This window comes from Rattus norvegicus, chromosome 5 (genome assembly GCF_036323735.1).
Source record: "Rattus norvegicus strain BN/NHsdMcwi chromosome 5, GRCr8, whole genome shotgun sequence".
NCBI lineage: Eukaryota > Metazoa > Chordata > Mammalia > Rodentia > Muridae > Rattus > Rattus norvegicus.
This window is the reverse complement of record NC_086023.1, coordinates 128,061,433-128,084,337: the sequence shown is the minus strand read 5'-3', so window position 1 is coordinate 128,084,337 and position 22,905 is coordinate 128,061,433. Positions and strand designations below refer to the sequence as shown.

At 43.6% G+C, this 22,905-nt stretch overlaps 1 protein-coding gene across 1 annotated transcript in view; it reads left to right on the top strand.

The window, feature by feature from the left end:
* Scp2 (sterol carrier protein 2) overlaps nt 1-22,905 on the top strand; it is a 74,302-nt gene that overhangs the window by 25,678 nt on the left and 25,719 nt on the right. Inside the window, exons 8-12 of the mRNA NM_138508.5 lie at nt 1,044-1,130; nt 5,827-5,977; nt 7,780-7,927; nt 16,679-16,786; nt 19,682-19,835. Coding sequence (NP_612517.3) covers nt 1,044-1,130; nt 5,827-5,977; nt 7,780-7,927; nt 16,679-16,786; nt 19,682-19,835 — 648 coding nt within the window. The remainder of the gene's footprint in view (nt 1-1,043; nt 1,131-5,826; nt 5,978-7,779; nt 7,928-16,678; nt 16,787-19,681; nt 19,836-22,905) is intronic.

The window sequence follows — 22,905 nt, the reverse complement described above, 5'->3', positions numbered from 1 at the left end:
AACTCAGGACCTCTGGAAGAGCAGCCGGTGCTCTTAACCACTGAGCCACCTCTCCAGCCCCCGGCTTATTTATACTTAAAGTATCATTACAGCCTAGTGGTGGTTCTCCTCCTCCCCCTCCTCCTCCTCCCCCTCCTCTCCCTCCCCCTCCTCCTCCCCCTCCTCTTCCCCTTCCTCCTCCTCCTCCTCCTCCTCCTCCTCCTCCTCCTCCTCCTTCTTCTTCTTCTTCTTCTTCTTTCTCTCTCTCTCTCTCCTCCTTTTGATAGGAGTGTCACAGTTTGGGACTAACCCTGGCTAGCCTCCAATTTATGGAGATCATTCTGCATCAGATTCCTAAGTACTGGGATTATAGGCATGGTTTTTCCCACCTGGTTTTAATGATTTTTTAAAATAAGAATTAGAGAGATAGGTATTAAAATTTTTAATTGGGGTCGATAATGTAGGTTAACGATTAGCATATGTGAGGTCCTAGGTTCATTTCTTTGCACAGCAAAATCAATTGTAAAATGCATATTAAGTTTATAACTGAGATGAATTTCATTCTCTTTAGCATTATTAACTTATTCTGGAAAAACAATATAATTGTTCATATCCTAAAAGTAAATGATATCAGATGTATTCAGGTTATTGTCAATCAACAATCTCTGAATGCTTATTGGTGGTTCATAGCATGAACTCAGTATTTTCTGGGGGAAAGGGCTCCATTGGGAACAGAATTGATGCCACATAATTAGAATAAAAGCAATTCCATGTACGTATTTGGTCATTTTCTTTTGCCAATAAAATATCATGGACTGGGTGAGTTATAAAGAATGGAATTGGATTTATTTTGCCTTTTGTTTCTGAGCATAAAAAAGTCACAGTTCTATGTCTGTCTTCTTTCTTTCTTTTTTTTTTTTTTGGCCGGGGGTGGGGGCAGGGTTTCTCTGTGTAACCCTGGCTGTCCCCGATCTCACTTTGTAGACTAGGCTGGCCTACAACTCAGAGATCTGCCTGTCTTTCAGTTGCTTCTTCACTTTTATAACTACTTATCTCTTGTTTAGGTATTCCCAGTTCCAAGATGAATACAGCTTAGATGAGATAATGAAATCAAGGCCAGTTTTCGATTTTCTGACTGTCTTACAATGCTGGTAAGAAAGGCATGTTAACATTTCCTGGACATGACCCCTCTCCTCCCTACCCATCCCTCGGTGGTTAACCCTTACGCTGTCTCTGCAGCTTCTATAGAATGATCAATGTGCTGCCCACTCTGGTTACTTCAGTAACGTGTGCCCGCTCTGGTTACTTCAGTAACGTGTGCCCACTCTGGCTACTTCAGTAATGTGTGCCCACTCTGGTTACTTCAGTAACGTGTGCCCGCTCTGGCTGCTTCAGGAGCGTGTGCCCACTCTGGTTACTTCAGGAGCATGTGCCCGCTCTGGTTACTTCAGTAACGTGTGCCCACTCTGGCTACTTCAGTAATGTGTACCCACTCTGGTTACTTCAGTAACGTGTGCCCGCTCTGGCTGCTTCAGGAGCATGTGCCCGCTCTGGTTACTTCAGGAGAGTGTGCTCCTCACTCTGGTTACTTCAGGAGAGTGTACCCACTCTGGCTACTTCAGGAGCGTGTGCCCGCTCTAGCTACTTCAGGAGTGTGTGCCCGCTCTGGTTACTTCAGGAGCGTGTGCCCGCTCTGGTTACTTCAGTAACGTGTGCCCGCTCTGGTTACTTCAGGAGCGTGTGCCCGCTCTGGTTACTTCAGTAACGTGTGCCCACTCTGGTTACTTCAGGAGCGTGTGCCCACTCTGGTTACTTCAGTAACGTGTGCCCACTCTGGTTACTTCAGGAGCGTGTGCCCGCTCTGGCTACTTCAGGAGAGTGTGCCCGCTCTGGTTACTTCAGTAACGTGTGCCCACTCTACTTCAGGAGCGTGTGCCTGCTCTGGTTACTTCAGTAACGTGTGCCTACTCTGGTTACTTCAGGAGAGTGTGCTCCTCATTCTGGTTACTTCAGGAGAGTGTGCCCGCTCTGGTTACTTCAGGAGAGTGTGCTCACTCTGGTTACTTCAGTAACGTGTGCCCGCTCTGGTTACTTCAGGAGCATGTGCCTGCTCTGGTTACTTCAGGAGAGTGTGCCCACTCTGGCTACTTCAGGAGCATGTGCCCACTTTGGTTACTTCAGGAGCATGTGCCCGCTCTGGCTACTTCAGGAGCGTGTGCCCGCTCTGGTTACTTCAGTAACGTGTGCCTACTCTGGTTACTTCAGGAGAGTGTGCTCCTCATTCTGGTTACTTCAGGAGCGTGTGCCCGCTCTGGTTACTTCAGGAGAGTGTGCTCACTCTGGTTACTTCAGTAACGTGTGCCCGCTCTGGTTACTTCAGGAGCATGTGCCTGCTCTGGTTACTTCAGGAGAGTGTGCCCACTCTGGCTACTTCAGGAGCATGTGCCCACTTTGGTTACTTCAGGAGCATGTGCCCGCTCTGGCTACTTCAGGAGCGTGTGCCCACTCTGGTTACTTCAGTAACGTGTGCCCACTCTGGTTACTTCAGTAACGTGTGCCCACTCTGGTTACTTCAGGAGCGTGTGCCCATTCTGGTTACTTCAGTAACGTGTGCCCACTTTGGTTACTTCAGGAGAGTGTGCCCACTCTGGTTACTTCAGGAGAGAGTGCCCACTCTGGTTTCTTCAGGAGAGTGTGCCCGCTCTGGTTACTTCAGTAACATGTGCCCGCTCTGGTTACTTCAGGAGAGTGTACCCACTCTGGTTACTTCAGGAGCGTGTGCCCGCTCTGGTTACTTCAGGAGCGTGTGCCCACTCTGGTTACTTCAGGAGCGTGTGCCCACTCTGGTTACTTCAGGAGAGTGTGCCCACTCTGGTTTCTTCAGGAGAGTGTGCCCGCTCTGGTTACTTCAGTAACATGTGCCCACTCTGGTTACTTCAGGAGCGTGTGCCCACTCTGGTTACTTCAGGAGCGTGTGCCCGCTCTGGCTACTTCAGGAGCGTGTGCCCACTCTGGTTACTTCAGGAGAGTGTACCCTTATTTCCTGTTGCTGCTCTGAGGATCATCCCCTCCTGTCATGAGAAGATACATTTACTTCTTCCTTCTCTAGTTTAGACTGCTCTCTGTTTATTCATTAAAAATGTGCGTAAGATGCCAGTGCGGCCCTGCGGTTCTTGGAGCATTTTGTTTTCCCTCTATAGACTTTAATACAGGAAGTTTTACTCTGTGGTAGATAAGAGCAGAAAGGAAAGAAGGAATTGGGGCTCTAATGATGCTCATGGTCACATCTTGAAACTTGCCTGCTACTCTCTCACTCCTGGAACATGGACTGAGTACTGTGTAGTCCTGTGTAGACTCCTGCCTGAGCACCGGAGATACTGTCTGGGATGCAGTTGAAAAATTGAGTCAGCTGACACCTGTTACAGACTGAAGGACAGCCTACTTAGAAAATCCTTCCTAACTCCCTGGGGCCTCCTACCCTTACAGCTTACTGTAGGTCTGTGTTGAGATCTCAGGGGTCTTACCTCCAGATTTTCTATATTCCCATTCTATTTGGTCCCAGCTTCCAAATGGGTTTCAGACTGAGCTCTCGGGGTATAACAAAGCTGGAGTGATGTGAGCCCATAGTCGTGTCTGCTGGGGGCCAGCTCCAGTGTCTTCTTTCTTCTTGGTGATTCTTGTGGCAGTTGAGGGGGAGGCGCTCCAGTGGGGTAAGACTTGGTCTTATGATACTTACTGTTCCTGTATAGTAAGAAAATGTTTATCTTAAGTTTAAGTCACTTTGCTACTGTAGCTGATCTGCCTAAGTTCCTTTTGGGCCAGAAACTGCAGTCTCTGGCAATTAGCACCTCATCATAAAACAGCACGGGATAAGTAAAGGATTAATTGCTAGAGCCTTTTCTCTCTTGTCCAAATGCTTCTGACTTGTCAGGCTAGTGGGAAGTTTGGAGCAATAAGCTTCTATTGAACCAGGAGAAGAGACTCATGCTTGCAGAAGGAAAAACACAAGCAAATATGGATTAAACTCACTTAAATTCATATACAAATTCATGCATATACATTCATTCATCTCCATTCAAACCAGTTTGGTCCAGTTTACATAGTCATCTCATAATTACATACTTAAACACACACATCCGTACTTAAATATGCATATTTAAGACCAAGCACTGGTGCAGAAAGAACTCACTCATTCTGGATGAAAAATGAGCTCCAATCTTTGTTGCATAGAGAAAGAAAAAGCTTCTACCCTTTTATTGCTAAATAAATTAAAATCAAGTCTGTAAGAAGAAAGTTTTGTTCTCTTTTGTAAGACTGTGCTTGCTTTGCTATTAAGAAAAGACCTGTTCTGTCCCATGCTAAAGAGAAGCTTGCCTGCTCCTTCTGCTCTCTCTGTAGCTTCTTGTTTCCTCTTCCCCTCTGCATTCTGCATATTGATCTCTTAAAATTTTAAGTTGCCTTAACATTTCTAAGTTATTCCACTCTGCATTTTCCTTCTAATCTTGCTCTCTCCTGCTCTGATATAATAATGCTCTTGCTCCCAATGCCTTACTCCCAATACTTTCTCTCCAATGTTATATCTTCCAATGTAATCTTTCCTAGTCTCCTTTCCTAGGAGAATAGATCACATGGTTTTGCCAAGCGTAGATTTTTTTTTATTTTATAAAAGTTCACTAGAAGTTCGAACATAAATTCAAATCATAAATTGAATAAAAAGTTTACAACAGAGAGTGTTACATGAATATCCATTAAGAATAATTATCTAGCTAAACATTCCGTATCTGTCACTAGCTCAACAGATTCATTGAAAGTTAAAAACCATAATTTTTGTGACTAAGGTATTAGTGAAGTTTTGTATAGATAAACCCTGTCAGTATTTTATCTTCTGTCCTTGCACCTATAGTAGATCCTTAGTTCCCTTTGTATGACCTTTGGTTAATTGTTTTACAACCTCTTGGATTGCCCTCTAAGTTGTAGATGCCTGGCTTGCTGTCTCAGAAGCAGTTGATTCATGAGACTTGAAGACTGGCAGATTTCTCATTGCAGTTTTGATTATCAGAGAGGGCTTAATAGTAGTCCTTTTATAAAAGAGTTTCATAATTACTAATATAATTTTAGGAATTCTTATAGGATCATCATTAAGAATTAAGAAATCATCTATTTGGGGATTTGGCTCAGTGGTAGAGCACTTGCCTAGCAAGCGCAAGGCCCTGGGTTCGGTCCCCAGCTCTGAAAAAAAAAAAAAGAAACCATCTATTTGTCTATATAGCATCACTATAAGGCAGTGCATCTTCATTGTTCTGCAGAAATCTGCTCAAAAGACTGGGCTAATGCCTAGTGAGATACACACACACACACACACACACACACACACACACACACACACACACACGACATATTAATAGTGGGAATCTTTCCTAAAATGAAAAATCCTTGCCTGCAGGAGCAAACCCATTGTAGATTTTAATCCAAGGAGGATTCATCTCAGGAAGATCACTTGCTAGTTTTTAGCTTCTCCTAGATGGCTCCTGGCGTGTGTCTTCATAGTATTAAGACAGCAAGCAGCCTTTTAGACTTACTCTACAGAAACTCTCCAGAAATCACCTTATGCATATCCAGGATTCTTCCAGTGAGAGTTTGAGGGAAAGACTGCAGACTGAGCAGTGAAGACCATTTGAGGTCTTGGTAGAGGCTCAGCCTCAGTGGGAAGCTTTTGCAATTTAACTATAAATATCACAGAGAAGAACGTGAGTTGGCTAGGAAGCATGCTTGGTCTTTCTTCTCCTAGCCCTGAGTCTGAAACCCGAGGAGATGCTGGTGCAAGTAATGATTTTCACTTCTGATTAGTCCCACCTCAGATGGTGCCGCAGCAGCAATTGTGTCTAGTGAGGAGTTTGTGCAGAAGCATGGCCTGCAGTCCAAAGCTGTGGAAATTGTGGCACAGGAGATGGTGACTGACATGCCCAGTACATTTGAAGAAAAAAGTGTTATTAAAATGGTATGTCTGAGATTCTTTTTTTAAAAAAATCAAATGAAGGAAATACTATTTTAAATTGCAACCTAGCATTTTATTGTCATTGGCTCTGGAAGGTATTATAAAAACTTGATCTAGAAAGGTTCTCATTGTATCCCATCTGTAATGATTTGTGAAGGAGATAGACTTGGTATTGTCCTGTAATTGGGGCATAGAAGAAGGAGGATCAGGAATTCAGGGCTAGCCTCACCTACATTGCCAACCAGATGTTATTTAGGTTGGAGCCATGAGTAAGGTATTTTAATTCATTAGACATTCTGGGTTGGGGTTTTGGGTTTTGTTGTTGAGAAAGGGTTTCTCCACATAGCCCTGACTGTCCAAGAACTCTCTATGTAGACCAGGCTAGCCTCAAATTCAGAAATTACTAGCTCTGCCTCCTGGGTGCTGGGATTAAAAGTGTGGGCCTTTAACCAAGAGAAGGTAAGAGTTCAGACCTAAAGTGAGTTGAACAATTAATGGTTTGCCCTTAGTCCACAGAAACAATTGCATGGTAAAGTATAGTTTATAAAATAGCTTTTAACACTTGCTACAAATCTGAAATACCCACGTAACTTAATCAGTGCTTTGGTTTGGACCTAAACTGTTCCCTATATGGTCATGTATTGGAGACTTAGTCCCTGATCCATCATTGTTTTGAGGTAGTCTTTGGGAGATGATTGGTTCATAGGGGCTCAAACCTAATCAAAGTACTAAGGAATCGATGGATTCATAGCTCAGTGGGATTCAGGGCAGAGAATTGTTGAAAAAGCTAGCTCTCTGTCTGCTTCCTGGCCTTCATGAGGTGAACAGCCTTGCTCTACTATGTGTACTCTCCCATGATGTTGCTTTTAACTTTGCAATGGGCCTGGTGTGTTAGCACCAGGTGATCATGGATTGAAATCTGCAAAACCATGAATCCGACTAAGTTTTACCAGTGGGGCAAGGTTGCACCCACCTATAACCTCAGAACTTGAGAGGTAAGGCAGGAAGAACAGGAGCACAAGGTCATCCTTGGCTATACAGTGGATTTGAGGCTAGCCTGGGCTACATGAAATCCTATCTAAAACAGAAAACAGAAAAAAAAAAAAAGCTTTTGGACTCTTCAGTTGTTTTCTTAGGTATTTTGTCTCTGTGTTGTGACATTGACCAGTAAAGCCAAGACCATGAAATTGAGTTAGGGCATACACACTATGCTCAGGTTGTCTCATAGCACACTTTATAATAGTATTTTTGCCTTATTCCTTGAATAAAAATTGGGGCTGGGGATTTAGCTCAGTGGTAGAGTGCTTACCTAGGAAGCGCAAGGCCCTGGGTTCGGTCCCCAGCTCCGAAAAAAAGAACCAAAAAAAAAAAAAAAAATTGAACATGGCCTGTGCAAAATGGTTTGAATCCTGCGTGATCTTCTAGAATAGGTTACATATTTTCCTATAGAATTGCCCTCTATTTTTCACTGTTTCTGTCTCATAATGATGTATTGAAAATCCTCTACTAGTGCAATTATACTCTATGACCCCATCAGTGCAACTATACTGCTATCTCAGATTCTAAGTCCTTTTTCAGTATCTTATTTAAGCTTTTATAGTTTATGGTATAAAATTCAAGATGTATATTTTTTGATATTATCTTATTGAGTGTTTTATATAATGCAGAATCCGCTGAGATCTCAATATATGTGATATTTTGAGCTTTTCATGTTATGCATGTTTGATGTTATGCTCTCTTAAAATCTTTGTCTAAAAGGCCAAATGTTGATGCCCTTTGTTTACCTGGCAATGGATTTGGTATAGGTTGGCTATGATATGAGTAAAGAAGCTGCCAGGAAGTGCTATGAGAAGTCCGGCCTGGGTCCCAGTGATGTCGACGTGATAGAGCTTCACGATTGCTTCTCTACCAATGAACTCCTGACTTACGAAGCACTGGGGCTCTGTCCAGAAGGTAGTGTCTTTGAAGGGGCCTGGTGTAAATCCTATTGAGAAAGCCTCACTTTCATCATTAAACACTACAAGTCACTAATTGCCTTTCCCTGCATGTTGACTATGCCACATCGTTCAAACCGGATGTAAGAGGTTGTGGTAGGAAAGTTTTCAGAACATCCAGTCTTGGACAACACAAACACTGGCATAACAGAGTATGTACTTAATCTACATTATGCAAATTAGTTCTAAGAATGTATGGTTACATTTTAAAGAGGATTTATTAGGCCTGCAATCCCAAGTATTTTTGAATTGTGTTTAAATAGACGTGCAGAAAGAAACATTAGTTTTGGTGGGTTTGAAGGGTTCTTTTTCATTTCTAAAGCACACCGCGTTCCTCAGAGTACAGACTTTTAGTTGCTTCGCCATGTCAACACTTGATGATCAGTTGCATATGCTCACAGGGATGTAATTGTATCTTAATCTCAATTTTCATATCACCCATTACTGATGACATTGAAAAATCTTTTTTGTGCTTACTGGTCATTTGTGTATCTTTAAAAAAAAATATTTATTATCTTTCTGTGTCTACGTCAGTGCCTGCGTGTGGTTATGTGAATGTGTTACTTCAGTGCCCACGGAGTCTAGAAAAGAACACCGACTCTCCTAGGGCTGGAGTTACAGCTGGTTGGGAGTCACCCTAAGTGTTAGGAATCAAAGCTGGGTCCCTGGAGAAGAGCACTGCGTGTTCTGAACTGCTGAGCCATCGCTCCAGCACCTCATCGTATGTCTTCGTGTGTCACGTCTTTTATATCTATTTAAATCTCTGCCCCTTGGTTCTGTTATTTGTCCTTATTGTGTATATTTTATAATAAATATATAAGTAATATAATATTAGTATATTAATACTATATATATATATTCTAGATACATGTCAATGACAGTCAGTTACGTTGTGAATGTTTTCTTCTAGTCTGTGTCCATATGGTTTAGATCGACTGTTTGATCATGTTTTCTACTTGTGTTCTGTACTGTTTTCTTCCTTTGTTCTCCTGTCTTCTTTTGCATTACTTGAACATTTTTAGTATACTATTTTAATGTATCTGTTGGCTTTTTTGGCATGATTTCAGGATTTCGGTAATTAGTTAATGATTACTGTGTGTATTGTGTGTATTGGCCTAGCACACGTAAGTGTCATGTGTGTATTGTGTGTATTGGAGTGTGTGTGACCTAGAACAGGTAAGAGCCATGTGTGTATTGTGTGTGTTGGTTTGTGTGTGGCCTAGCGCACATAGGAGCCAGAGGACAACTTCATGGAGCTACTTTTCTCCTTTCCCCATTGTATGGGTTGCAGGGTCACACGCGGGCCATCAGGCTTGTGACACGGGCGCTTTACCTGCTGAACCATCTCAGGTACCTTCTGATCTTTTTGCTTCTGTGTTCCAAGTTCTGGCAAAGTTAGCTGCACCCTTAGCCCCTCCGTCTCTTTTTCTCTGCCCGTGGCTGTGGCTAGGATAGTCTCAGCACTGTTGACATTTGAGGTGTTATTTTGTGGTAGAGCTTGTACATCTTAGGGTGTTCAGCAGCGAATCTTCCTGGCCTTTTATACCCACAGCGTGCCACAAATGCCTCCCACAGCTGTGATAGCCAAGAATATCTCTAGACATTACCAATCTCTCCCTGGGGTAAAAATCTCCCAGCTAGGAGTTGCGGCTCTAAGGTCACGTGGGTGTACGTTACCTTTAGTCTCCTTGGAGATAATATGGGGACTCTTCGCATGCAAAGGAGAAACCTTGGCACCATAGAGGACCATTATCCGGCCGACATCTCTCTGCCTTCACTGATCTTTTTCTTTTTTTTTTTTTTTGGTTCTTTTTTTTTCGGAGCTGGGGACCGAACCCAGGGCCTTGCGCTTCCTAGATAAGCGCTCTACCACTGAGCTAAATTCCCAGCCCCCAACTGATCTTTTTCTTATAGCTGTCATGTATATCACATCTGTTTGGACTGAAAAATGAACGTGATGAAATAATTTTCTTTCGTTGTCATTTGAAGGCATTAAGAAAAGGTTTTTCATATTTACCTAGATATTTATAATTTCCATTGCTTTCTTCACTCTTAAAGATCTTGTGGGGGTTGGGGATTTAGCTCAGTGGTAGAGCGCTTGCCTAGGAAGCGCAAGGCCCTGGGTTCGGTCCCCAGCTCCGAAAAAAAAGAACCAAAAAAAAAAAAAAAGATCTTGTGTTTGTGCATACGCAGGAGAGCTGTAGCATGCCTGTGGAGGTCAGAGGACTGTCTTCTTTTTGAGATAATGCCGCTCTCTTATTGCTTGGGAGCTCCTGGACATTCTCTTATCTCTACTTCCCATTTTGCTGTAGGGCTCTGGGCTTTTACATGGCCAAGGAAACCAGAAGAGGGCATTGGATCTGGGGTTTCAAATCCAATGGTCTTTGTGTTTGTGTCACAATACTTTTTTTTCCCAACCCAAGACTGACCTAGACTGGCAGGTTATTCTTCAGTGACAGGCTCCTGAGGGGAGGGCCAAGGGATGAGAAATTAGAGCACACAAGAACGTTTGGGATCAGGAGGTCTTGTACAAGCTGATGGCTCATGCGGACAGTTAAGAAGTATAGCATTTTACTTATGGTATGCAGAAGTGAACACAGTGTGCAGAAAGCTGTATACAATGGGGGGATGAAGTCAGCAGGAGCTAATCAAGCTATTGTACATACACAGGTGGTCTCAAGAGCATCACAGACTGCGCACAGTATCCTTGGGACAGGTAACTCCCGTCTCTTCTGGGGAAAAAGCCAGGTTCCCGGAAACCGAAAACCATATATTCCTTGTCCCCATTCCTCTCTGCCTCTGGGCAAGGATACCGAATTAGCATTCTCTTTTGCTTTTTTCATCAGGGTCTCTGAGAAAGCCTCAGAATCAGCCCAGCCCCCAACACAAGGATATATATATATATATATATATATATATATATATATATATATATATATATATATATCTCACGTGTATGCTTATTGCCCGAGGAAACCAGAAGAGGGTGTTGGATCTCCTGGAACTGGAGTTAAAGCTGGTTGTGAGCTGCCATGTGGGTGCTGGGAACCATGCCTGGGTCCTCTGCAAGACTGTATGTGATTTTTCTTTTTTTTTTCTTTTTTTTATTTATTTATTTTTTTAAAAGATTTATTCATTTATTATATATAAGTACACTGTAGCTGTCTTCAGACACACCAGAAGAGGGCATCAGATCTCATTACAGATGGTTGTGAGCCACCATGTGGTTGCTGGGAATTGAACTCAGGACCTCTGGAAGAGCAGTCAGTGCTCTTAACCGCTGAGCCATTTCTCCAGCCCGTGATTTTTCTTTTTAAGTGCAACAAAATAAAATAAGTAAGATAACACAAAGCTACACTGGAGTTGGACAGGGCAAACCAACTGAAGGAAAAGAACACTAGAGGAGGCCCAAGAATCAGGAATCTGTACACTCAGGAATCCTTTAGAAACGCTAACCTGGAAGCCAGTATATACACAGAGACCTGAGCAGACCTGTGCAGACCTGTGCATGCTGCCTCAGTCTGTGAGTTCCTATGAGCTCTGACCATGTGGATTTGGAGGGCCTGTTTTCTTGGCATTCTCCATTCACTTTGGCTCCTACATTCTCTCACCTTCCTTGGCACTGGGGAGTGGAAGTGGGTGAGTTCCTCTGCCCTGAGGGGAGGGATTTGAGACATTCCATTCAGGGCTTAATGTTCCACAGTCTCTCTCTGTTTTGGAGACAGGGTCTCAATACACTGACCTTGAACTCACTGTGTAGACCAGGCTGGCATCAAACTCACAGAGATCCCCTGGCCTCTGCCTGCTGGGACTAAAGGTGTGCACCACTAGGCCTAGCCTGTATGTGCTTTAATCACAGCCATTTCTCCAGCACTCGGGGGTCTTTCCTCTCATTCACAGCCATTTCTCCAGCACTCGGGGGTCTTTCCTCTCATTCACAGCCATTTCTCCAGCACTTAGGGGTCTTTCCTCTCATTCATTTCTTTAGCCCGAAGACTTTCTTTTAGCATCTTCCCTCTTCTTTTCTTACTTTTCTTTTCTGAGATAGTACAGAATGGACATCGCCTCCTGGTCCCCATGTCCTCACCTCCTCCCAAGCTCTGGGAAGCTGAAAACCATCCTTCCTGGTCCTTCAGTTCTGGAGATCTAACCCCGAGACTTGTTCATGCTGAGGCAAATGCCCCATCTTTGCCTTACGTTCTGGGATCATTCTGGGATCACCACGACATCTGTTTTAGAGCCTTTAATATTATCCCATGAGTCTGTGACACTTGTTCTTTGTTTTTGTAGTATTAGTGATCAAACCTAGTTCTTTTCCTTTGGGGGAGAGGCGGGGGTTGAGGCAGGGTTTCTTTGTGTAGCCTTGGCTGTCCTGGGTTTACTCTATAGACATAGTTGGCTTTGAATTCAAATATCCACCTGCCTCTGTTTCCTGAGTGCTGGGATTAAAGGTGGGCACCACCACTGCCCGGCCATCTGTTCATTTTTAAATCTCCTTTCTGCTCCAAGTCACTGGAGTAAGACTTTTTTTCTTTCTTTCTTTCTTTTTTTTAATAAAAATTTTTTTACCTCTCTTTTTTTCTTTTCTCTCTTTCTCTTCCTCCCTCCCTCCTTCTCTCTCCCCCCTCTTTCTTTCTTTCTTTTCCTACAAGCTTCTTGCTTCAGCTTCCAGAGTGGTAGGATGTCCTTTTCTTCTTTTTCTCCTTTCCTTTCTTTATGGAGTCAGATCTCAGGCTGGGGTTATTAGCTCAGTGAGCAGTGTTTGGCTTATATACAGGAGATCCTGAGTTCAATCTCTGGTACTGGAAAAAAAAATGAATAAATGAACAAAGAAGCAGGGCCTGTGTGTGTAGCTTTTCTGGAGTTTGCTATCACAGAGCCGGCCTTGACCTTGCAGCCTCTGCACCTTGTGTGCTGGCCTCCCAGGCTTGCTCTACCACATCTGGACTCTGTTTTATTTCGAAGAATTCACTTTTAAAAATCTATTGGATTCATTTTCTTGCTTCTTGGCTCTGCTGAGAACTCCTGTCTTGGTGTTTATATCCCGAGTCTCCTTCACCTTGCAGCTCCAGTGTCAACTTGAAAGCTCTTGATAACTTTGTAGTCTGGAATTTGGGGTTTGGCCTTTGTCCAGGGTCTTTCCCTCTTGGGCGTTGGTTACATTTTTTTTTTCAGATTCTTTGTAGGATAATTTTAGATTGCATCCTGAACACATGAATGTTACTTTGTTTAACATCCTCTGGAGAGGAGTGGTGGGGCCATGTAATATGAGCAGTAGGGAAGCGGGGCATCAACCTCCAGGGTCAATTGTAAGGATCAACTGCCTCCCATTTCTGAGACAAAGTCTCTTGCTGGGACCTGGGGCTCCCCGGTTTTAGGGTAGTCAGGCTGGCCAGTGAGACCCAGGAAATTGCTCATCTCTGCATCCTCAGCACTAGGATTACAAACACACACACCACATCCAGCTTTTTATGTGGGTACTGGGGACCAAACTCAGTCCTCAGGTGTAGTAATGTTCACTGAGTTCTTTCTCCAGCTCCACATTGTTTGTGATTTAGCCAGAGTCAGCCCAGTTTGTCCTCACAAATTCTGACTTGCCTTCTGAGGTGGCAGCGGATGCCTCTTGTTTAGTTCCTGAGCCTGTACTGTGTTGGTTTGGAGCCATCCCATGCATCTGTAGCTTTGGGGTGAGCCTCAGACTCACTCTCTAGGTATAAGTCTGCGTTCAGAATTAGGGAGACAGCGGGGCTCTGTTCTGACTCTCTCTACTGTGGCCTTCAGTGCTGACTGTCCAGCCTGTGGAGTTTGTTTTCCTGGTTCTCTTGGTACAAAGGTGGGGTTTCAGTGGGGTGGTGCTGCATACCTGTAATCCCAGCACTTGGGAGGCAGAGAAAGGAGGATCTGGTGTTCAAGGTTAGTCTGGGATACTTTTGACTGTCTCAAACAGCCAAAAGTGTGTGTGTCGGGAGTAGGGAGTGGGGTGTAGAGGAAGGGGGATAGACTTAGTTCTAGAACACTACCTTTGTTGACATGCCGTGCTGTCCTGGAATGCAGTTCACTTGTGCAGAACTGACAAGAACAGCCTGAGGAAGCATAATGAATCCAGCCTTGTGCGGCAGCTTCCCTGAATCTTCACTTGCTAATCTTCTTGCTTTTGTTTGCTTTGCAGTCCTCAGGTAGCTGTGAGTAGCACTGTGTGTGTGTGTGTGTGTGTGTGTGTGTGTGTGTGTGTGTGTGTGTGTGTGTGTGCTCATGCGCACACGCTATTTGCTTTTCGGTGGCTTATCTGTATCTCAAATCTAAGTTCAGAACTGGAGTTCCAATGTTTCCCAAACTTCTTCCTCCAACTTGGACATCCTTCAGTTGACCACACTGGAAACTGGAAAATCATTCTTCTTAAAGATTTGTTTTATTGATTGATTGATTGTGTGCCCCTGTGCATGGTTGAATGTGCACGCATGTGTAGAGCCACCCACAAAGGCCAGAAAAGGATGTTGGATCCCTTGGTTACAGGAAGTTGTCAACTGCCCAAGTCTGTTTCTGGGTACCAGTTTGTTGCAAGCTCAGCTCTTAACTGCTGAGTCATCCTTTAGCTTCCCCACACTCAATCTTCAGTCACCTATCTCACACTGCCCCCACCAAATCCATCTTTGAATCCTGCTGGCTCCTACCCTGCCTTCAAATAAATTCTGAGTGCACCACATCTTGCCAGACTTTATCACTGCCAGCATGACTCCTTGGGTTGTGGTCCTCTCACAGCCAGCCCCTAAGGCTGCCTAGGCACCTCCAGTCTCTTCACTATAAGAAGCAGATGGTTGTATTAGAAGCTGGCCACTGTCCTATCTCTGCAAAGCCTACTAGCTTCTCCCCAACACAGAGATGCAGGCCAAATGTTGTCTCTTTAACTCCTCTCCTACAGTTACAGTGCCTCCTTGTTCAAGCACCCCTGACTTGTGTCCCTCAGGGGCCTGTGTCCAAAGCCCCATGTGGCTTCTCCAGGGCTCTCTTCCTTGTTCCCACTTTCCCAAACTCTCTTCCTTCTTTCCGTGGTGTGGCTACTCAGCATACTGTTATTAGGACTGCACCTAGACCATCATCACATCTGGGGCTCCCAGATCGGTATTATTCCGTCAGAAGAGCATCCGGAGGAACGCCTTATATAATTCATGTGCTTCTGTTTATTTTGTAACCACTCCCAAATAGTGAACAGATCATTACAGGTAATGTGGAGGCCATGAAACACATGAAATGAATTTGTAGTTGTTTTTCGTTTGGGTTTTGGTTTAAGATAGGGTCTCAATACATAGCCATGACTGGTCTAGAACTCACTATGTAGACTAGGTTAGCCCTAACTCATAGAGAGCTGCCTGCCTCTGTGCTGTGGTAAAAAGGTGAGCTCTTGAGCCATGTCTCCTATGGCTGTGAAGCCTCTTTTTTCTTTTCTTTTTTTTTTTAACTTTTATGGTTCAACAGTGTCTTCAGTCTTTCTCCTTTTTTTTTTCTTTTCTTTTTTTCGGAGCTGGGGACCGAACCCAGGGCCTTGTGCTTGCTAGGCAAGCGCTCTACCACTGAGCTAAATCCCCAACCCCTTCAGTCTTTCTCCTTAATTTCAGGAAAGTAAGTTTTTTGTTGTTGTTTGTTTGTTTTGTTTTCCTTCTTTTGATTTTGCTTTTTGTTGTGCTAGAAGCAAACACTGGGACACATGCACGCTAGGTAAGCACTCTACCCAAAATGCACCTCCAGTCTTGCTCTTTTGTTTTTGCTTTTCAAGACAGAGTTTCTCTGCGTAGCCCTGGCTATCCTGAAATTTGCTCAGTAGGCCAGGCTAGCCTCAAACTCAGAGCTCTACCTGCCTCTGCCTCCCAAGTGCTGAGATTAAAGGCATCTGCCACCACAGCCAGCATACTGTTTTTTTTTTTTTTTTTTAAAGATTTATTTATTTATTATATATAAGTACACTGCAGTTGTCTTCAGATGCACCAGAAGAGGGCATCAGATCTCATTACAGATGGTTGTGAGCCACCATGTGGTTGCTGGGAATTGAACTCAGGACCTCTGGAAGAGCAATCAATGCTCTTAACCACTGAGCCATCTCTCCAGCCCCCAGCATACTGTTTTTTAATTAAAAAAAATGTATATATCGAGCTGGAGAGATGGCTCAGCAGTTAAGAGCACTGACTGCTCTTCCAGAGGTCCTGAGTTCAGATCCCAACAAACACATGGTGGTTCACAACCATCTGTAATAGGATCTGATGCCTTCTTCTGGTGTGTCTGAAGACAACTATAGTGTACTTATATATAATAAATAAATTTTTAAAACATGTATATATCACACTGTATTACAGCTGAAACAAGAGAGGAAATTCATTTTGGAAAATTACAACTTTTGAAGCTATAAATTTTAGTTAAAATGTTGCAGAGTATTTATTTTGACCACATTAGTTTTTTTCTGTTACAGTTGGGGCAATTTGGAAGCCACAGGGCTATTAGGAACTACCAAGTGCTTATTTCATGCAAAGCATTCTTGAAAGATAAGACTTTATTTCTCAATATCATTACTCAACACTTAAAAGCATTTGTAACAATTTATTAGGCTCTTAGGAAATGTTTATATTAAGAAATCCTTGGCTATGTGGAAGAGTTAAATAAACATGGCATCTGTCCAATGTATTATTTTAACATTTGTGAACATTAACTTTTTCTTCCACAGGACAAGGTGGAGCACTGGTGGACAGAGGGGACAACACTTACGGAGGAAAGTGGGTCATAAACCCTAGTGGAGGCCTCATCTCCAAGGGACACCCACTGGGTGCCACAGGTGACAATGCATCCTTGTCAGAATTATACTTTAGGCCCTGATCTGGTTTTTGTTTTGTTTGCTTGTTTTTGTGAACGTATGTGTGCACATTCGTGGTCCATGGCACACGAGTGGAGATCATAGGACAGTGATCTCTTTCCAATTTTATGTGAGTCCTGGGGATCACACTCAGGTCATCTAGCATGGTGGCATGTGTCTTTATCTGCTGAGCCATCTTTCTGACCCTCGTTTTAATTGTTTGAGACAGTCCTGACTCAGGTTGGCCTGGAACTCACTATGTGATTCAGGATGACCTTAAACTTGAAGCAGTCCCCCTACCTGCCCCTCGCAAATGCTGGGACCATAGCTGTGAGCCACCATGAGTGGCTGAAGTCTGTGATTTCAGTATGCTTGTCTTCTTTGAACTCAGACGGTGACTGGAGCTCTTCATGCTTTTGAACTGCAGTCATTTGATTTTCCGTTAGCTGCAGTGCACTTAGCTAACAAGATGTCTCCTCACAGAGGTCTTAGTAGACTCGCCAGGTGAGATTGTTCCTCCTCCGCACTGCACGGGACTCATTTTCTCCTGAGAGAACTGGACTAGGAGTCCTGAAATTAGAATTTTACCATGGCTCCCCTGCCCACGAAAAAGACTGTTAGGTCTTTAGCTGAAAAATGACAACTTCTGTATTGGAGTTTCTAAGGTGACTTACTGGTAAAATTCTGTGTAAAATACTGGTTTATTTCTGTGAAGACAGATGGTGTTGTAAAGATGTTTATTATCTTATAGTGTCTTACTGATGAGTGGACGATTGTAAGTTCTTGCAGCTCTCACAATAGAGAAGTTGCAATTAACAATGTACTTATTAGCTAACTGATTTCATTTATAGTTTAAAACTCAAAATTTCCGCTGGGCTTGGTGATGCTCACCTTTAATCTCAGCAGTCAGAAGGCAGAGGCAGAAGGATGTCTGTGAGTCAATTGAGGCCAGCCTGGTCCACAGAGAGACAGGACAGCCAGGGCTACAGAGAGAAACCCTGCTTCAGACATCCAACAATAAATGACAGTGAAACACCCAGATTCCATAAGCTTATGATACAGTAGAAAGTAGAAAAGCTAGATGTTGTGTTGGGGGAAGAGAGAGGAAGACAGTGTGTGAGGGTACAGGGGTCATTGCAGGATATGGCACTTACTGTCACTTTACAGTCAAACATTTGTTTAGGATGCAGAAGGCCCTGGGTACCAAAGGCTTCCAGAAAACAGATAAACGAGGGTTGGGCCAGGAGGACAGACTGAGTGTACCAGGTAGCTGCAGTGTATGCACTGCCTTGCTGCCGTGTTCTTTTGTTTCTTCTTTGGTTCATTTATTATCATTTAAAAAAGGATAGGCAGTTTTATTAATTTCTCTCTTTTGTGGAACCACTTCTCTATGAAAGTTTGTCACGGATGCTCAGAGAAGTACTGCATGCGTCTTCCATTTGCCAGAGTCTGCCTTCTAGGACTGTTATGCCCTTCACGTATAATCTGAGTCTTTTGTGAGATTTATTTTTATTCCACTTATTTATTTATTTTATTCATATATTTGTTTATTCAAGACAGCGTTTGTTTGTATAGCCCTGTCTGTTCTGGAGCTCACTCTGTAGATCAGGATGGCTTCAAACTCAGAGATCCGCCTGCCTCTTCCTCCTGAGTGCTGGGGTTAAAAGCATGCCTCCCCCAACTCCACCCTGGCTTATTTTTAATTATGTGAGTGTGTGTATTTACCATCAAGATGTAAGTATCAGCTGGGACATTGGTAGTATATGCCTTTAATCCCAGCACTTTGGGAGGCAGGCAGATCTCTATGAGTTCTAGGCCAGCCAGGTCTACAGAACTCATTCTAGGACAGACAAGGATACACAGAGAAACCTTGTCTGCAGGAGGGGGGTATGGTGGGGAGGGATGTAAGTGTCACTATTGCACTTTAGATATTTTGCTGTGCTAGTTATTTTTGTGGTTCACAGGCTCCACAGCAGATCAGGACTATTGATCCCGTCCCTCCTCCCCCTTCCAGCTTATATAGCATAGCACCTTCTGGTACTATGGAAGCTAGTTCTCAGGAAGGAGGCGTTTGGAGTAGATCCATCTCAACTTCTCCAGTCTGGTGTTCAAGTGTGTGCTGTCTTTAGCAATAAACACTTACCTTTGACTTCTGGGATGAAATCAAGCTTGAGCTCTCCTGACCAACAATTCAAAAGGAGATTTCTTATGCCCGGCACAGGACTTTTTATTAGAAATGTGGCATAACTTCACTTAAACAAACAATATAACAATGTATACATATGTGTATGTATATATCCACATACACTTATATGTATTACGTGTATTTTAAGTAAATGTAAAATAAGGATTCCTTCTATTTCGAACATTCTTTGTGTTACAGATCGCTCCCTACTCCCACTTCATTTTCCCTTTCCCACTTCTTGAGTTCGATTTGAATTTGAGCTCACTGCTTTTCAAAATATTCCCATCTCAATTTTTTTTTTCACTTTTTTTTTTTTTTTTTTTGAGACAGAATCTCACTATGTAGCACTGGCTGTCCTGGAACTCACACTGTAGACCAGGGTGGCCTGCCTCTGTCTCCGGAGTGCTAGGATTAAACGAGTGCCACCGTGGGCAGCTGGACGCTGTGTTTTCCATTTCAACACGCCAGAGAAGAATGGGATGAAGAGAGCAAGTTTTGATTTCCTGAACTCGAGTCTTTTTAAAATGCTAATTCTCTTAGCGTGGGAACTAGCTGTGATTCTCGGGCTTTAAGCTCCGGAGGCGGAGGCGAGCTTGGCTTTGGCGGGAAGTCCCAACTAGCGGCTCGCTGGGGCGGGTGGGTGGAGTTTGCGTTCTAACACGGCCCGGGACGCTCTGTGCTCGACTCGCCAGGTCTGGCTCAGTGCGCGGAGCTCTGCTGGCAGCTGAGAGGTGAAGCCGGAAAGAGGCAGGTTCCTGGGGCAAAGGTGGCTCTGCAGCACAATTTAGGCCTTGGAGGAGCTGCTGTTGTCACCCTCTACAGAATGGGTTTTCCCGAAGCTGCCAGGTAAGTGACATTCTAAGTTCTGTCACTTTTGTCCTCGTCGTTTACAATAAGTGACGCTTGCATTTAAAAAAAAAAAAGCCAAAGAAACCAACTACAGTTTAAGCATTTAAAGGAAAGTATGACATTACTTCTTTAACATGGCTTTAAGTTAAGACTTAGTTTTTAAACCATAGCAACCTTAGGAAAATTTTGTTCAGAAAGAGGCAGCGAAGCCAGGAGTGCTGACCCACAAGCCTGCGGGAAAGCAGGCAAGTCACCTTTTGGTTGCCTTTCTCACAGTTGTCTTTCTCCTTTGGCCTCTGGCTGCTGGTTCAGAGAAAGCCATCAAATATATGTGCTGTTAGACCCTGGCAGATGTGTTTCTGAAACAAGCCCTCATTGCTGCTTGAATTCCCGTGTCTTGCTTTCTTCCTCTCTTTGATGTATCTGTCTCTAGGTACCTCTTGCCCCAGCCTTCTGGGATCCCTCAACTTCCTTGCAGCCTCTCAGGGTTCCTCTTCTTCCTTTTCGAAAGCCCAGCTTTCCTCTGTGTGCTTGGTTTTCAACCACCTCCTGTACCCGATATTATGTGTACCTCTTTTGAATCTTTCCCTTTATTGGCTCCATGCCCCCGTTACCATACAGCAGCGAATCTTCCCTAATCCACAAAATCCTTTTTTCTTCTTGCTTTAATTCTCTTTCCTGATGAGCCTTTCACAGTGAACCACCTCAGGGTCTATTTTAAGGTCTGGTGCATTCTGAGCTGAGTTGATTATCCTTGACTGTGTTTTTCCTCCTTTAACCACTCTGTAGCTTTTTAATGGGCTCTTTTTCTCTTGAAACTCTTGGTAATTACTTAATCATTTATTTATACGTTTTGTTCTATAAAGGATAGGGCCACTATCTATTATAGTCTTAACTTTTACAAACTTTGGGATGGTTTTCCTCTCTCTGCCCTCACTCTTCTTTTTCTGCCCAGAATTTTGTTTTTGTTTCAAATATTAAGATGCATCTCAAACCTGAGAGTGTCTTCTTTGAAATACCCATGAATCTTTTGTAGTCCTTAGGGCGCTAATCTTGTTTCTTCTTAAATCGGACCCATCCGTTGTGTGCTGATGACACTGGAATACTACCCAGGTCACACTTTCAAATGAAACTTCTTAGTAAAAAGAAAAAAAATCAAGCTATGAAAAACCAACACAGGGGCCTGGAGAGATGGCTCAGTGGTTAAGAGCACTGACTGCTCTTCCAGAGGTCCTGAGTTCAATTCCCAGCAACCACATGGTGGTTCACAACCATCTGTAATGGGATCTGATGCCCTCTTCTGGTGTGTCTGAAGACAGCTACAGTGTACTCACATACATGAAATAAATAAATCTTTAAAAAAAAAAAAGAAAAAAGAAAAACCAACACAGTCGGTATAATTGGCATATATACTTCATTTTCTAAAGAGTAAAATTAGCAAGTTTGCCCACAGGTTTTTTTTTTTTTTTTTTTTTTTTTTGAGACAGTCTCACATGTTCATCCAGGCTAGCCTTGTATTAGAGGCAGTGAGCTTCTTGCTTTGCCGTTTTAGTCTATGCCTGCAAGTCCTGACATGCAAATGGTGCAGTCTGTAATTATCACCTCCATCGAGGTTCAGAATGGTTTGCGACCTGCTTCCCCTGGTCCTTTGGTTCCCTTTCGCTCTGCTGAGACAGGGTCTCACTATGAAACTCTGGCTGACCTGGAACTCTGTGTGAACTCACGAGATACACCTGCCTCTGCTTCACGGTGCTGGGAGCATGCACCCTGCCAGCTCTTTCTTCCTTTGTGTAGGTTTTCAGCAGCCCTTACTCTGCCCTCCTTGCAACACCTCCCCCCCCCCCCCCCCGCTCTGTTTGCTGCTCTGTAGTTTGCTCTTTTTATGAATGCCAGTGAAATCATAAAAAGGCGAATTACAGGGGTATTTCTTAAATTTTAGCTCCTGTTGATAATTTTCTAACTTTCTCTTCTGCAATTACTGATACTCTGCTCTAAGGAAGAACTCCCCCCTGCCCCCCCCCCCCATCTTTAAATGTGGTTCATATACACTGCATGAAATCACAAGGCCTTATTCTATCCAGGAGGTCACAGTCCGTGACTGCCCTTGGTTTGGCCAGTAGGAACCCTCTCAAGGTGACCCTTGTGCTCCACAATTCTGTATAAGTACTTCCTTTCCCTCTTTTCTGGCTCAGGAAGTTAGTCCAATCTCTTCTTCCACTTTCTTTTTTAAATTTTTAGTATTTCCGTGTGTGTGCTTTGGGCTTGCATATGCGGGTGAGTGAAGGTTCCAGATTCCCTGGAGCTGCAATTATAGGTGGTTGTAAGCTGTCAGATGTGGTTCTGGGAACCAAATCTGGGTCCATGTCTGCAGCCCCTCTTGTCCTTCCCATGGCTTGTCCTTAGCCTGGCCATTTCTTCAAGGAGCCTTGGTTTCCTTTAGTGGAGAGTGATACAGAGACACCAATATGACTGCTGACTGGCTTGTTCTTGCCACTCCCAGGCCTTGTCAGGAGACACGTGCATGTATTATATTAGTTCAGCTTGACCTTAAATAGAAGTTTAGGGTAATATTATTTAACTTATGTGTTGTTAATACCCACCATCGGTTTTTAGCAGTTAGAACAGGAATTTAGAAAACTAGTTACATGCCATGTGTAGATGGTGTCACTTTAGTTTCAAGGGTTTTATTTATTTATTTATTTTGGGTGGTGGTTTTCCAGACAGAGGGAGAGGTGACCAGAAAGAGCACCCTTCTAAGGTTTTGACCACACTACCTGTTTTGGGCCTGTTAACCTTTTCATCACTTAGGAAATATTGAAAATATTCATTTTAGAGTTCAGAAAACTACCAGAGTGTACCTGCCCTACACTGTAGCTGCTAGGCAAACTGAATTTATTCCCCAGCGCTTCTGCCTTTCTTCTTCCCTGTGCCTCTAGTCCGTGCCTCTGGGTAAGTGGTTGAAAGGGTCTTACTGAATTCTGGTATCACTCAGGAGTTTGGAAAGGGTGACCTTGACTTTTTAGTACACCATGGGAAATAGCCCTTGACACAGCCCACAGCTTGGTCA